Source organism: Equus asinus, chromosome 12 (genome assembly GCF_041296235.1).
Source record: "Equus asinus isolate D_3611 breed Donkey chromosome 12, EquAss-T2T_v2, whole genome shotgun sequence".
Lineage (NCBI taxonomy): Eukaryota > Metazoa > Chordata > Mammalia > Perissodactyla > Equidae > Equus > Equus asinus.
Window position 1 is genome coordinate 71,807,115 of NC_091801.1, and position 16,279 is coordinate 71,823,393.

At 48.9% G+C, this 16,279-nt stretch overlaps 1 protein-coding gene across 5 annotated transcripts; it reads left to right on the forward strand.

Moving 5' to 3' along the window:
• Nucleotides 1-3,630: 3,630 nt before the first annotated feature.
• Nucleotides 3,631-9,094, forward strand: MYC (MYC proto-oncogene, bHLH transcription factor). 5 transcript variants are annotated; one of them, XM_070481594.1, is made up of 3 exons: nucleotides 3,631-3,736; nucleotides 6,184-6,952; nucleotides 8,030-9,094. In XM_070481594.1, exons 1-3 carry the CDS (start codon nucleotides 3,734-3,736, stop codon nucleotides 8,584-8,586), a joined length of 1,329 nt encoding a protein of 442 aa, XP_070337695.1. In that variant the 5' UTR covers nucleotides 3,631-3,733; the 3' UTR covers nucleotides 8,587-9,094. The 5 variants fall into 5 exon arrangements, with proteins under 5 accessions (XP_070337695.1, XP_070337696.1, XP_014686817.1 ...); XM_070481595.1 differs by having other exon boundaries at nucleotides 3,635-3,736; nucleotides 6,187-6,952; XM_014831331.3 differs by lacking the exon at nucleotides 3,631-3,736 and adding an exon at nucleotides 3,779-4,544.
• Nucleotides 9,095-16,279: the final 7,185 nt, after the last annotated feature.

Genomic DNA, 16,279 nt, shown 5'->3' on the forward strand with positions numbered 1-16,279 from the left:
TTGTACGATCCTGGAAGAAAGAATGTTCTTTGCAGTAACGCAGTGTTGTTCTCTCCCATGAGGAAATCTTACTGGACTGTTTACCTGGAGCCCCAGCCCTGTGGGTCATAATAGAGCTGCCCTTCGGAAGACCTGCTTCTTCTTAGAAACCCAGCCGCCTCTCAAATAGAAGGAGAGATGCAGCCTTAGAGTGTCCCTAAACCAGCAAGCCAGAAATGTTCAGTCAATAGACGTCTTCCACTGACTTCTAAAAGGAAGTAGAAAGGTCAGGCTGTCCCTTAAAAAGTTTCCCTAGGAGCTGGCCCCATGGCTGAGTAGTTAAGTTCACATGCTCTGCTTTGGTGGCCCAGGATTTCACCGGTTCAAATCCTGGGCACGGACATGGCACTGCTTGCTCATCAAGCCACGCTGAGGCAGCATCCCACATGCCACAACTAGAAGGACCCACAACTAAAAATACACAACTATGTACCAGGGGGCTTTGAGGAGAAAAAGGAAATAAAATCTTTGGGGAAAAAAAAGTTTCCTTAAAAGTTAGACTCCAACGTCTATCTCTGGGTGATCAGGATTAGAAACTCTTAGTAATCTTATTCCTTTATTTTTCTATTTACATCTTTTCTTTTATACTGAACATGGATCACTTTGGGCATCTGCAATGATATTATTAATTTTAATCTCCTCATCCCTTTCTTAACCCAGCAAATGCCTATTCTGGGTCAAATGTTCTTTAAAATTACTAAAGAAAACAAATGAGGAAATCCCTTAAGTTCACTGAGATCTGACTTTCCATTGCCTCATCTGCAAAATGGGATGGCCCCTACTTTGTCTGGAGACACAAAATAACTCCGTTACTTGAAAGTACCACCCCAGTGATGTCACCAGCCTAGGAGAGAATGAGGTTGAGTCCTCAACCTGCAAGCAACATACCCACCTGGGGTTCGCACCCGACACCAAGCTGGCATAATTTAGTAGTCAGACCTTAAGATAGGGCATCTCTGCCATCTTTAGCAACTTCCAAAAAAACTACCCTCTGAGGTCAAGACCTACTTTTGTTGTTATTGTTTGTTTGGTTGGTTTGGTGGTTTTTTTGTCTTTTTCTCATTTTGCCCCTGTGGAGAGCAGTCACTCAGCCTCTAGCAGAACAATGCCAAAAGTGCCAGATTCCTGGGAAATCACCCTAAGACGCCTCCTTCAGGGGAGATGTCCTGTTGCCAAATTTCCTGAGGGTACAGCTAGGTGATGAGACACTGCTAAGCACCCTACTCCTCATAAAAACCTGTTTGAAATATTCACACCCACTAAGTAGGCTATGTAAATTTCCTTCACATTGACTTCGACCTTTATTGCTCTGGTACAAAAATTTTTTATTAAAATGGTCCTTTACGGTTTTTTTCAACAGAATCTCAAAGGCACCCCCTCCCATCACTATTAAACATCTGACTATTGTTCACGAGGCCAGTTTTTTTTAAGTTAAAAAACTAATAAGCAAAACCAAATAGCCCTCATCTTCCACCTGCCTCCCGTTCCCCAATAAATTCAGCGTCTTGCTTTAAAATTTGGCAGTTAGAAGATGATGGATTTCTAAGACGTGTGGTTAGCTAAAGCTTGTCTTGCTGCTTTAGAGTTCTGTTGAAAATTTTTTTCACAGGTGTACTTGTTAATTATTTCACGTTTCCCTAAATAGCATCAGTTCTCCATAGGGTGATGGTCATTGTCAATAAGCAGTGGTGTGTTAATTTTCACCAACACTTATGCGATTGAATAGCCTCCTCTAAACCACTTTTCCCGCCAGTAGTCTCTTCTCCTTCAGCCCCTCTGCAGTTGGCCTGAAGGAATCAGAGAGGTGGCTGGAAATTGGTTTTAAAGAGCTGCCCATCCTTCGCCCTCCTGCGCTCGGGAAGTCCCCGCCCCCACCCGACCCCCGCCCTCTCTCGGAATCCAGACGCGGGATCCCAGCCGCCAGTAGAGGGCATAGTTACTTTACTTTCTCAAACGCGGGCGCGGGTGCAACCCGGGTTGAGGGCGGGAGAAAGAAGCTTTGCAGCAAAACCAGGACTAGGGATTGGTCGCTTCCCGCGTTTGCGGCAAAGGCCTAGAGGCTGGAGTAATTTGCAATCCTTAAAGCTGGAATTGTGCTCTGCGCCTGATTTCGAGAGGAAGTTACTACTCGTTTAACAATTGAACCCTGAGCTGCAGACTCAGAGGGTAATAATTTGTCTTGAACACAAGCATGCTATACTCGCCCACCCCCCGAATTTTTTCCTGTTTTGGAACGGTGGGGTGGAGGAGTGGAAAAGTTTGCTTAAAATGCGTTTGGATGAGGGATCAGGGATGGGAAGATTGCCGTCGTTTTTAATACCCTAGTATAATGCAAAATAGCAAATCCCGAGGGAATATGCATTATACACCTATTACATATAGATTCATTCAGGGAGTCAGCAAATCATGTCTAGCGTTGGGCAACACTCTGGGTCGACGTGTACATGAAACGCATGTAGATGTACGCGGATTATACTCAGGCACTTTCACTATGGTGTTCAGAAAAAAATATAGTGAACTAGGAAATTAACACCTGAAATTCGGCCAATTTTTAATTGGTTCAAGACCCCAAAAAAGCACAGAAGTAATACTTAGCTCCTGTCCTTTGATCAGAATCGATGCATTTTTTTGTCCGTGATCACAATTGCAATAATAAAGGGGAAAGAAGACCCCGAAAGGAAATAAACGTCCCATTTGTCCGAGGAGGAAAGAGTTAACGGTTTTCACCAGGGTCTCTGCTGAATCCCCCGGCCGGGTCCACAAGCTCGCCTCCTCCCCGCTTCTGGGGAGGCGGGTCCAGCGGCTCACGTCCCCCTCCCCAATATTCTCCTGTCTAGCGCATTTGATTACCACCAAACCTGGGAGCCCCAGAGTGGTGCAAACCTGCGCCACGGGATGCAAAGAGGATTTGCCTCTTTTCCGAAACCTGGCTGCGGATTTGGGAACTCCGAGTGACAGCCGCGGGGGTGTGATGCGGGATGCAGACCGGCAGAGCGCGGGCTGGGGAAGGTCCCCCGCAGCGCGCACCCACAGCCACGCTCCTCCCTTACTCCAGCTCTGGAACACGCAGAAACATCTCAAGGACTAGCGCGTCCCCGGGGGAACAGCCTGCTCCCGCGGAGCCCAGTGTAGTACTGCGCGGGGGGTGGGGATGGGGGTGGCGGGAGGGAGTGTCTGCTGCTTTGGCATCAAATTGAAGGATTCCTTCTGGGTGGAAGGTGCCCAATCGAGATAGCTGTACACAAATAATGCTTAAGACCCCCCCCCCAACAAATGCAATGGGTGTTTATTCATAACGCGCTTTCCAAGTATACGTGGCAATGGGTTGCTGAGTTATCTTAATAATTCCAGGCATCATTTTCCCCCTATACCTTCTATCATTTATCCCCATCTACACAACGCCCCACGCGCACTCAAAGCGCGCGCCCATAAACACCCCTTCTTTCCTCCTCTCCTCACGGGACTTATTTTCCAAACGCTGCCCTTTCCCCAGCCTTAGGAGGCGTCCGTCCGCCCAGGACGTGCGTGGCGTGGCCGTGGGTACACGGTGTCTTCTCAGTGTTAAGGGCTCAGCTGTTCCGCCTGCGATGATTTAAGCAGGCAGGACAAGTACGCGGTTGGTCAAACAGTGCTGCGCCAGAGTAGCAGCAGCAGAGACGAGACGGGGAGAGGGTTTGAGCGGGAGCAAAAGAAAATGGTAGGTGCTCGCAGTTAATTCATGCGTTCTCACTGTTTACATCCCGAAAGCTCGGCGCACTGGAGTGCCAGCCTGAAAGGGCTGAGTCTCCTCCCCGTCCCGTCCCTCTCTCCGCTGGAGAGCCGCTCGCGGGTTGCCAAAGCAGAGGGCGGGGGAGAAGGAAAAAAGATCCTCTCTTGCGAATCCCCGCCCACCGGCCCTTTATAGGCGAGGGTCTGCGCGGCCGCGGACCCCCGGGCTCCGCTTCTCGCGGCTGGCGCTGCTTCCGTCGTCGCCGCGCCCCGGCCGCCGCCTGGCTCCCCTCCTGCCTCTGGAAGGGCAGGGCTGTTCAGATGCTTGGCGGGAAAATAAGAGGAGGGGAGGGCGGATTATAGCAGTATAAAAACTCACTCGCTGTAGTAGTTCCAGCGAGAGGCAGAGGGAGCGAGCGGGCGGGCCCTTGAGGGTGGAAGAGCAGAGGAAGCTGAGCAAGCACAGTCGCGCTCCGGGCGCCCGGAGAAGGGAGACCCGGAGTGAAAGGGGGCCTTCGCCTCCGGCCCAGCCGCCCCCACCCCACCCTTCCCGCCGACCCCTGCCAGCAGTGCGCAACCCCCGCCACATCCACGAAACTTTGCCCATTGCAGCGGGCGGGCACCCTCCACTGGAACTTACAACACCCGAGCGAGAACTCGACTCTCCAGACGCGGAGAGGCTATTCTGCCTATTTGGGGAGACACTTTTCCCCGCCACTGCCCACAACCCGCTCCTCTGAAAGGCGCTCCTCGCCGCTTTTCGGACGCTGGATTTCCTTCAGATAGTGGAAAACCCGGTAAGCACCCGAATCTATTTTGTCTTTTGATGAAATTTTTTTTCTATCGGTTTAACGCCGCAATGAGACGAATGCCCGAACCGGGCTGTCTTTTCTCCCATTCCTGCGCTGTTGACATTTTTCTCAGAGTAGTTGTCGTAGGTCGGGGTGGGGTGGGGACGAACCAGAACTGGATCAGGGTAGACTGACTTGTCAAGAAGGAAGGAGGGAAGGCAGAGGGAAAGCGGGGGTGCGTTTTTGAGACTGGCCTTTAAAGATTTCTGCCTATGTATATTCACGCTGACCCCGGCCGACTGGACATTCCTGCTTTATCGCAGTAATTGCTATTTGGGGTTTCTTTGGAGGGGGAAAGGGGGGTATGCTTCGAGGTGGACAGAAAGCCTTTTGCATCCTGAGCTCTACGGAGTAAAAATTACATATTGCGTGTGTGAGCGAAAGAGCTCCGCAGCTGCTGACTTTTCGCCGCCTCGGAAAGGACATTTAAATTTCGGGATACCGCATTTCTGACAGCCAGAGACAGACACTGCGGCGCGTCCCGCCCGCCGACCCCCACGGTGTTTTCCAATTCGCCCCCCTGCTCTTTTTTAAGAAGTTGACATTTGGCATTTCAAAAGAATGATGAAATTAAAGATCCTAGTCTACAGAGATGTTAGGACTTGGTGTTGGGGAGGCGCAGGAAGGGGGAACGGGAAGGCTGGGGAAGGGATGCGTCTGACTCTCCTGGAATCACTGACCTGGGCAAAACCAGGGCAAATCTCCGCACCCAGCCTTGGCTCCCCGGCCGCCTCTGGTGTCCCCTTGCCCCTGAAATGCGAGGGGACGGCAGGGAGCGGGGCTCCGGGCTTTTCCAGAACAGCTGCTACCCTCGGCGGGTGAGGGGAAGACGCCCGGTTCGGGGCGCGGAATCGCAGCAGGGTCTCTGGCGCAGTTTCGTCGCCGGATTGGGTATTGAAGGGAGGTGCCCCTGTTATTATCTAACACCCCCCTTTAATTTATGGGGGCAAGTGTTAAGGCCCGCGGCTGAGCTCGCTACACCAGCCGGCGAGAGAAAAGAAGCAATAGCCGGCAAAGGAAGGAAGGGGGGCGCGCTGGGGGGTGGGGATGGAGGAGGCAGAGTGGAGGCTGGGAGGGGCTGTGGCGCCGGCGGGGAAAGGAGTGCGGCGAAGGCGCGAGTGGGAACAGGCGCGGCGCGGAGGGGCCCGGCGCGGGAGGGGGCCGCGCGCAGCCGCTCCCGCCGCCGGCGCCTCTCTCCGTATCCTTGGGGTGGCGCAAAACTTTGCGCCTTTCGATTTGGCAGATTGTATTCCCCACTGCTGCCTCCCCCGGCCTCTTAAGGAGACCAGAGGCGATTTCGATTGCTTGGGGGCTGCGGGGCCAACTCCGGGGCTTCGCGCTTCGCGCGGACTGAAGCTCCGCTGGCGCTACGCTGCTGGCTCTCCAAGTGTGTGTCCAAGATTATAGGGGATCACCCAGAGAGGGTGGAAGGGCGCCTTTTGGGGGGGTCCCCCCTACCGGCCCCTTTGGGGGATAGCGTTGGAAGGGGAGTGTGTTCGGGATTTCGGCGCGCACTGCACGGGGTTTCGACGCCAACAAAAACCCCCTTAACTGAAGACTGCCCCGCTTTGTGTGCCCCCTTCAGCAGGCTGCCGCGATGCCCCTCAACGTCAGCTTCGCCAGCAGGAACTATGACCTCGACTACGACTCGGTGCAGCCCTATTTCTACTGCGACGAAGACGAGAACTTCTACCAGCAGCAGCAGCAGAGCGAGCTGCAGCCCCCGGCTCCCAGCGAGGATATCTGGAAGAAATTCGAGCTGCTGCCCACCCCGCCCCTGTCCCCGAGCCGCCGCTCCGGGTTCTGCTCGCCCTCCTATGTCGCGGTGGCGTCCTTCTCTCCCAGGGGAGACGACGACGGCGGCGGCGGCAGCTTTTCCACGGCCGACCAGTTGGAGATGGTGACCGAGCTGCTGGGAGGAGATATGGTGAACCAGAGCTTCATCTGCGACCCGGACGACGAGACCTTCATCAAAAACATCATCATCCAGGACTGTATGTGGAGCGGCTTCTCGGCCGCTGCCAAGCTGGTCTCAGAGAAGCTGGCCTCCTTCCAGGCTGCGCGCAAAGACAGCGGCAGCCCGAGCCCCGCCCGCGGGCCCGGCGGCTGCTCCACCTCCAGCTTGTACCTGCAGGACCTGAGCGCCGCCGCCTCCGAATGCATCGACCCCTCCGTGGTCTTCCCCTACCCGCTCAACGACAGTAGCTCGCCCAAGCCCTGCGCCTCCCCCGACTCCACCGCCTTCTCTTCGTCCTCGGACTCTCTGCTCTCCTCGGCCGAGTCCTCCCCGCGGGCCAGCCCCGAGCCCCTGACGCTCCACGAGGAGACACCCCCCACCACCAGCAGCGACTCTGGTAAGCTGGACCCCTCCAGGCCTGTCAAAGGGAGCGGCTGGCTTTCTTTCCTCTTCTCATTGGCGGCTAATTCAGCTGGCCGCTTCAGTTGACTCCTCCTTTCCTCTTTTCTTATATTTGGAAAAGAAATGGCAGATCTGGAAGGATCTGGGAGCTCATCATCCCTGGGACGCTGGGCTTTAGGATTCTCTCCCATAGCTTCCCCTAAGACCGCCTAGTGGCCATCCTCCTCCTTTCCCTCCCCTCCCCACCTTAGGAATTTCATTTGGGTTTTTAAATCTTCTGGCTTATCTTGCAACTCAATCCACTCCTTCTTACCTTTCTTAAGCATTTTAATTGCCCTGCGTGGGGGGAGTGTGAATAAGGATAAGAGGATTGATCTGTGCTAGAGTGAATGAACTGCCTCCTTAACTTCTGAGAAGTTCTTGGAATGTAATGGACTACAGATCGACGAAAATGAAGAGGGCTTGTCTCCAGCCTGGGTGCTGTGAGCTGGGGAAAGTGCCTTAAGAGTGGATGGGCAGAGGAGCTGGGATCCTTTCAGCCTCTTTTGAACACTTCAAAGCAAATCCTGCCCAACACGGGCTTTTTTCCTTCCCCACCCCCTAGGACTTTTGGCAAAGCTGCAAGATCTTTTTTTTTCTTTTTGTACTTCCAGTAAATTAGGGAGTTGCTAAAATCGTACCAAGAGATTTGCAGCTATCATTTGCGACACCTGAAGGGTTCTTGGTACAATCCCTTAAAAATAGGAGGTGCTTGGGAATGTGCTTTGCTTTGGGTGTGTCCAAAAGCCTCATTAAGTCTTAGGTAAGAATTGGCATCAGTGTTGTATCCTGGTAAATTGTAATTTTCTTGTCTGTGCCATAAACCCAGCCGTCCTCCTCCCTTTCTGAGCCTCTGCCTTCATGGGGAGAAGAACGAGGATGACTGGCTAGTGTGTCCTCTAGAAATAACTTTGTGCCAGGGTTCTTTTTCACATCATAATGCCTTATCTTTGCATAGCATCAATTTATTCTGGTCATTGATTGCTTTAAGGAAACGTTGCTAATCGAGTGATTTCTATTTCTTTTTTTAAAGAAGAAGAACAAGAGGATGAGGAAGAAATTGATGTTGTTTCTGTGGAAAAGAGGCAGCCCCCTGCCAAAAGGTCAGAATCGGGGTCACCCTCTGCAGGAGGCCACAGCAAACCTCCTCACAGCCCCCTGGTCCTTAAGCGATGCCACGTGTCCACCCACCAGCACAATTACGCAGCTCCCCCCTCCACTAGGAAGGACTATCCTGCCGCCAAGAGGGCTAAGTTGGACAGTGGCAGGGTCCTGAAACAGATCAGCAACAACCGGAAATGTACCAGCCCCAGGTCTTCGGACACAGAGGAGAATGACAAGAGGAGGACACACAACGTCCTGGAACGCCAGAGGAGAAATGAGCTGAAAAGGAGCTTTTTTGCCCTGCGAGACCAGATCCCTGAGTTGGAAAATAATGAAAAAGCTCCTAAAGTAGTTATCCTTAAAAAAGCCACCGTATTTATCTTGTCAGTCCAGGCAGAGGAGCAGAAGCTCGTTTCAGAAAAGGATTTACTGAGGAAGCGACGAGAACATTTGCAGCTTAAACTTGAACAGCTACGGAACTGTTGAGCATAGATTGACCTATTGGAAGAAAGAACTGGAATTGCTCATGAATTCTCACTTGTTACTAAGAGAAAGTAAGGAAGAAAGTTCCTTAGGACAGAATTGCAGCAATTCCTGACTGAACTTTTTTCCAAATGCATGGTCAAATGTAACCTCACAACCTTGGCTGGGTCTTGGGACTGAAAGGTTTAGCCATAATGTAAACTGCCTCAAATGGAACTTAGAGCATAAAAGAACGTTTTTTATGCTTGCCATTTTTTTTTCCTTTAGCAGATTTGTATTTAAGAGTTGTTTTTAAAACATGCTAAAATTTACCCCAATTTTCCTGTGTAAATATGGCCATTAAATGTAAATAATAAAACGTTTATAGCAGTTATGCAAAACTTCAAACCCTGTATTATAAACCATAATTTTTTTTATTTAAGTACATTTTCCTTTTTAAAGTTGATTTTTTTCTATTGTTTTTAGAAAAAAATAAAATACGTGGCAAATATATAATTGAGCCAAATCTTAAGTTGTGAGTGTTTTGTTTCTTTTCTTTATTTTTGATTCTCTTTTCATCAATTACTGACTGACAGAATTTGGCCCATGAGGGAGTGAGTTTACAAAGATGGGAACAGAAGTTAAGGTCTTTCCGTTCTCAGGGTTATAAGATGCTTCCTGGAGATTTGTGATAAGGGCCTGAGTCGATACTTGAAAGAATGAAAGGCAGGAGGCTGGTGAGTGGTCAGAAGTAGGCAAAGGGATACAGAGGTTGAAGATAAAAGTTGAGTATACAAAGAGGGGGAAGGGCTGGAGTTGGGAAGAAGATGAAGAAGAAACTCCGTTCTGATTTGGTTAACCCATGCCATGTCCCCGCTCCATTCAAACCTGGGGGTTCTGCCCAGCACAAGAGTTGATGAGGGAAGAGTAGAAACCCACTTTTGCTTGCCTGCTACCACCAGGTTCCAGGCATTTTACATGAGTTGTCTCATAAGCCCCAAGGCAGCTCTGGGAGGCAAGGTATTAACCCTACTTTACTAAAATGAAATACAGATGCTCAGAGGGGTCATGTCACCTCTCTGGCCCCACAGAGAGTGAAAGTCAGAATCCAGGTTCCGGGTTTGTTGAAAAACACTTACCACTTCGCTGTCATGCCTTAGTTCACCCCACAGTGTCTCAAGTGCTGAGATCAAGAATACTTTTGGTTTGGGGCCCGACGGAATGACTCAAGTAATAACAACACTAAACTATTTATGTGCCAGGCATTCTTCTAAGCATCTTCCTTACAATAACTCTACCTCAACCCTAGGAAGGAGGTACTGTTGATTTCCCTTTAGTAGAAGGAGAAACTGAGGCACAGAAAGACTCATCCATGCAGGCAAGGTCCGCTGATAATGAAGAGTAGAGCTGGGATTCCAACCCAGGCGGTCCACGCTAGACGGGTGGTAGACCGCTCTCTCGGCAGGAGGAATCAGGTGGCTGTTCACCAGAACAGGGGTCATTATGTGCCTTAGGTTTCAACATTCAGACCCAGTTGGACATCAGTTCCCCTTTTCTTTTTTATTCTTTGTTATCATTGTTCATTGTTTAAGTTTTCCTTTCACATTGAGAAACCCCACAACTCATTCACTCCTACCTTAGCCATTTATTAAATGAGATTCACCGGTTGTTCCTGGAAAGCAGCCAGTCTGGAAATGCTACCGTTCAGATCATAAAATAAAACATACTTACTCTGTCATGAGTCATTATTTTGGGAACGACAAACTCCCCTTCCTTCCAACCTCTTTCACACAGGGACACTCATGACACATGCTCATCATTAGAACATGAAAAGGCACTTTTGGCTGTGATATTATTAATTATAAGCCTTTGAAAACCCACAGCCTGAACCAGAAACTAGAACGTTACCACATAGGTAAATGGAAGTTGCTATTGTGGTTCTAATTATCCCTTTGTCTCAGCTCAGAGTAGATCTTCAGATCCCTCTACTCTCTTTGGGCTGTTAATCCATCACCGCCAGCACCACCACCCATAAGTCAATAAATAATTACTGTCTTTGGCTCTGACCCCTCGAGTAATTTGTTCAAGCCCTTAATGTCTTTTTCTTGATCCTTTATTTTGGGTTCTAAGTCCCACCCTAATAGCTTCAAGCTGTCACACCCTATATCCTAAATTCAAAGGGAGATTCAATCCACAGAAGGTGAGTAGTTCAAAGCGTTACTAAAGTGGGGAGATCTTAAACGATTCACTCTTTGCCCCTTTGTGGGCTGGAGAGCAGCCCTGGAGTGACTCACTTGGGAACAGGGAAAGTGTTAGTTTGCATCACTAAGTACGGACAGGCCCGTGGAATAGGAAAGAGTGTTCCTCACTAGGAAAACAACTCCCCATTCCAAATTATCAGGAAACAACTTTAGGGATGCAGAGCTTGGCTGTGGGGATGGAAGGGAACCATTCCAACTAACTCTTAGGCCCCCCTCTTTGGTTTACGAAGCCAGGGAACCGTTTATGAAAACAGCACAGATGCCAACCTCTTTCCAGAAAGTCAGGCTGATCTTGACCCTAACACAAATTAGTCCTCAGAGCCAATCCAGAGAGTCCCCAGGGTCTGTGCCGTTGTGCAATCTACTTTGTAGATAACAATAATCAAGAGATGGACAGGAGGAGCCCACAATTTGGTCAGGAATACACAGGAAGGAATAAGAGAATACTGACTATGCCTTTTACCAGGACACTGTCCAGGAATTGATGACTACCCCACGGGAATCCCTGGGGTGGTTTTGTTAGGAATGGAATGTATAAAGAGGAAGGAAGTGTTATTTTATGCTGCCATTTGGAGGCAACAAAGGAGATCCACATTATAAAAACAATCCATCAAATTTTTAGATGAACACAGTTTTCACAATGCCAGCCTGATACTTAGGTTACTCAAAGCGTGGATATATAAGTAGAGTTCTCTGCTGGTCTTTAAGAAAATCTGGCAAAAAGCTTGGGAAACAGGCCAAAAAGAGTTTCGTCATTCTAAATGACTCTGAGTTAATTTCCTATTTTGTTTTTCATTTCATTTCGTTTGTATTGGTCGACACTAAGCTCTTTAGGAAGACACAGTTGAGGGGAGGAAGTGTTAATGGGATATAGATCTTCTGAGGTTAAAAAGAATGTTCTTTGTTTTTAAACAATGCCTGGGAGCTCAGCCACAAGTCCCAACGCTTTCTTCCCATTGTCACCCAGTCAGCCCAGCAAGGGATAAAATGCTCCACTGCAGTCAGGGGTCTATAGGGTGGGAGAGGGGAGAGCTCAGGGAGAGAGAATTAACCTTCTTACACACCTACTATCTGCCAGACCCTCCATCTCACAGGACCCTCCCAATGGCCCGGCTGGAGAGTGACTGTTGAACATGACAGTACTGAAGTTTAGACAAGTTCAACAGCTCTCACAAAGTCACACAAGTACCAACAATAAAAACAACAATAATAGTAGTTAATGTTTACTGTGTGCTAAACACTTTACCTGCATTATCTTATTTCATCCCCAAAGCAGCTCTTGGGAGGCAAATTCTATTTCTAATCCCCATTTCACACATAAGAAGATTGAAACTTTGAGAGATTAATCTCAAGCTTTCTGCCAGCTTTCACAGAGCTGGCAAAATGGTGAGAGGAGGAATTCATTCACTTGTTAATGTCTGTTGAGTATCTACTGTGTGCCCACGGTGGACTGAGGGTGGGAAGGATGCCAAGATAAAGGAGATAGATAAGGTCCTAGCCCTATAGACTGTAGGGGGCAAAGAAAACTGGCAAGTCGTCTCTACATTATTTTACAAACGTTTTCAGAGTGCTTACTATGTAGGAGGGGGAGTTGAAGCTCTGAGCAGTGCTGGAGACCCCACCTCCCTTCTTCCAGGGAAAATGGAATCAAGGATGGAGCCCAGGAAATGCTGGGAGAGGAACCAAAAGAGAAGATGTCATCAGAGGGATGGAGGGAAACTAGGAGGAAACTGTGTAACGGAAGCCCTTCTATCAGTGGTGTCGAAGGCAGCAAGAGGTACAACCGGATGCACAGAGAATGGTCCATTGGACTTAGCAATATGGAGGCATCTTCTTGGCCACACCTCCTCCCCATCCACCCAGGATCCTCACTCTCCTCATTCCCTTCATCCAATCCATCACTTAAGACAGCTGCCTAATCACTCCCCCAGAACCCTGCCCTCCTGCAAGACCTTCTCCAGGAGTTCCCAAAGGGTGTTTCCTGGGCCACTGGCATCAACATGACCCATGAATTCGTTACAAATGCAAACACTTAGTCCCCCCTGAATTAGAATCTCAGGAGATGGGGCCCAGGCAACTGTGTTTTAACAAGCCCCCTAGAGCTTGATGAAGTTTGAGAACCACTGCCTTCTCCATCATTCCCACCCCAGTGATCTTCCTGAATCACAAGTCAGTAAGCTCCTCTCCTGCTTAAAACCCTTCAAGAGTTCCTGCTACCCTCTGGATGAAGTCCAAAGCCATCCTACACCTCCAAGGTCCCACATATGCTGGCTTCTGCTGACTCGAAGGTCTTGTTACTCTGGTCTCTCTATCTCCTGTGAGCTTTCTCAGACACTTTGTTCCCTCTGCTCAAAACACTGTTGATTCACCAACAACACCATGCCCACCAGCCTGGTATGTTCTTATTCTTTCTTCATGGCTCATCTTCTGGTATTCTATGACCACTAGACAAGATTCTGTAGGAGACTACGATTGCCTGTCCTAACACTCCTTGCTCTTTATGCAGATACTCCATCTTGCCTTGAGGAATGGAACCACATCAGTCCTGTCCACGAACAAATCCTCACTCGGTGCCAATATAAATACCCGGTATCTAATGGCAACTCAATAATTCCTTGATGAATGGCTGAAGGAAGAGCCATTTTAATGGTGTGATGGGCATTGAACGTGAGTAGGAGGCCAAGTGGAGACAAAGTTTTTCAATACCCTTTTCAAGAAGGTAGCTCTGAAGATAAGGAAAAAGATGAATCCATAAAGGAAAGACAAGGAGATATATTTGGTTTGATTTGCTTGAGTGGATTTTGATTTTCTCTTCTTGAAGATCAAGAGATAATTAGTTTGTATACTAATGGGATGGAGTTGAGAGGGAGAGAATCAGAGAAAAGGAGTGATGTAGCCAGATGTAGGCATCTTGAGGTCAGCTTCCATCTTTGTCTGCCTGGTGCCAACCATGTTGCCTGGACCTCTAAAGGCCCGCAGCTGTGTGTGGACTGTGAGTGATCCGAGGGACGAATTGCAACATGACCACTCCTCCAGAGCGTGTCTCTTCCGGGTAGTGACATCAGAGGCCAGGCCAGGTCTCTTCCTCTAGGCTCCCAGAGCTCTCCACTCTTGTTCTATCACAGGCCATGTTCATCTGTGTAGAAATAACCTGCTTAATTCTCTTTCTGCCTTGCTAGACTCTAAACTCCTGGAGGACAAGGGCTGTGGCTTTCTCCTTTGTCATTGTACCCTGTAGGGCAGGTGCAGAATCTAGTACAGAAAATTGCGAGAAATGAATGAACGAATGCGTGTGTTTGCCACATATTTTTAAGTTTCTACTTCCCGAGGTCATCAATCTTTTCCACCCATTCAATCCTATCCTCTGTGCTCAACCCATGCTAAATCTATCCCCCACTCTGATTTCTACCTAATTCATTCCAGACAGCAACAGCCTCAGCAACAGCTTCTCCAAGTCTGTCAGGATCTGTAGGTTACAAGCAACAGAAACTCAGCTGAAACCGGCAAAGGTGAAAAAAAAGGTATACAGTAGCTTATGTAACTGAAAAAGCCCAGAGGCGATCGCATCTAGGGGCTCAAACAGCAGTTTCAGGATTCTTCCCATATGTTCATCACAGTTACAACCTCCCAACCCAGGGTGAGGATGGCTGCCAGTACCTATAGGTTAACATAGGCTGCTGAAGAGAGAAAATCTCTCCTTCCCCCAAGGGAGAGCCTCAGAAAAGATTGTGATTGGTCTCCTGGGGTCACATGCCCACTTTGAGGCTGGTTGCTCAGCTTGGTTCCCAGCCCCCCTCCTGGGACCTCAGGTTGATTGACAACCCCATCCAGCAGGGGAAAGACAATTCCAAAAAGGTAAAGATGGGCACGCAAAAAGAACAGGTGTCCCCTAGATGGACTCACTGCATAATTGTGGTGCTAAGTTTGGAAGAACCCGGATGTTTTAAAAACCTGACTAATTCTCAAAAACACCCGAGGATTTTTTTTATAAAAGATCCACCTCAGAGATACTCAGAATGTCCAGAGGATGGGGCTTAGCATCCTGTATTTTTAAACAGTTCCACAAGTGAGAGAGATGAAGTCATAGATTTGGAGACTAATGTCATAGCTAAAGGAACCTGGCTTCTGAAGTCCCACAGACTCGAGTTTCTATCTGCCTGTGCCACCAGCTGGCTGCATGACCCAGGGCAAATGACTTTGCCACTCTGAGCTTGACTTTCCAAATTTGCAAGGGGAAAAGGAAATAAAGGAGTGGCTGCGAGTATGTGGGGATGGTACCTCTCTGCCAGGGCTTTTGAAAGAATTAAATGAGATAATATAAGAAGTGGTCCAGCACAGGTTCAGTAAGTGAGAATTTCCTTTTCTTCTTCCCCTTTCCTCATCCTCCATTTCTAAGGCATCACCAAGTCCTTCAGATTCTATCTCCTAAACACCACTCAGCTCTGTCCATGTGTCTCTTTGTCCACTGCTACCACCCTCTTTCTTCCCAGCATCATCTTTTCATCTTTTGCCTGGGTCTCTGCAGTAGCATCTCATTGCCTCTAATCTAGTCTCCCCAAAGGCACAAGAGTAGTCTTTTTCAAAAGACAACTGATCAGATCACTTCTGATGTACAAGAATTTAGTGGCTCTCCTAGTTCTGACTGTAAAGTGCAAATATCTTTGTACCTGTCTATGATGTGCCCCCACCTTACCTGTCCAGCCTGCCACCACATCACTCCCTCTGATACAGGCTACAACTTTCTTGAAGCAATTTGCATTTTTTCTGAAACGCCAGGCACATTCTTTCCTCTGGATCTCTGCTCTTGCTCTTCCCTCTGCCTAAATGATGTTCGTCACACACACTTCCCTGTGTCATTTTGAATGTCACCTCTTCAGGGAAGCCCTCCCTGATCTCTGCTCCCTTGGTTCCCTTTTTCCTGCTTATCTTGTTCACGGTAGCTGATAACAGCCAAGCACAGTGACATCCTTCTCATTCACCAGGTTGTTCGCCTGTTTCATTTTAGCTCACAACATCCCTGTGAGATGAAATCACTTACTTCCTCATCATACATTTTGGGATGCTGAGATTTAGAGTCATCAGGTAACTTTCTCAAGGTCATATAGCAAGGCAGTGTCAGAGCAGCGAACTCCTTACCTTCCATATCACACTGCTACAATCCTTTCTTTTTTTTTGAGGAAGATTAGCCCTGAGCTAACATCTGCCACCAATCCTCCTCTTTTGCTGAGGAAGACTGGCCCTGAGCTAACATCCGTGCCCATCTTCCTCTACTTTATACGTGGGAAGCCTGCCACAGCATGGCTTGATAAGCGGTGTGTAGGTCCACACCCAGGGTCCGAACTGGTGAACACCATGCCGCCCAAATAGAACGTGCGAACTTAACCGCCACACCAGCGGGCCGGCCCTATCATCCTTCTGAAAGTCCTTAAGCCTCAGAACCATGAGGACAGGGTAAC

Excerpts from the sequence above, each read along its gene's own strand:
- MYC (XM_044781215.2), top strand. The coding sequence starts at position 5,646 with ATGGAGGAGGCAGAGTGGAGGCTGGGAGGGGCTGTGGCGCCGGCGGGG. Across the intron at positions 5,988-6,186 it reads ACGCTGCTGGCTCTCCAAGT|GCTGCCGCGATGCCCCTCAA; the intron begins GTGTGTCCAAGA and ends CCCCTTCAGCAG. Across the intron at positions 6,953-8,029 it reads CACCACCAGCAGCGACTCTG|AAGAAGAACAAGAGGATGAG; the intron begins GTAAGCTGGACC and ends CTTTTTTTAAAG.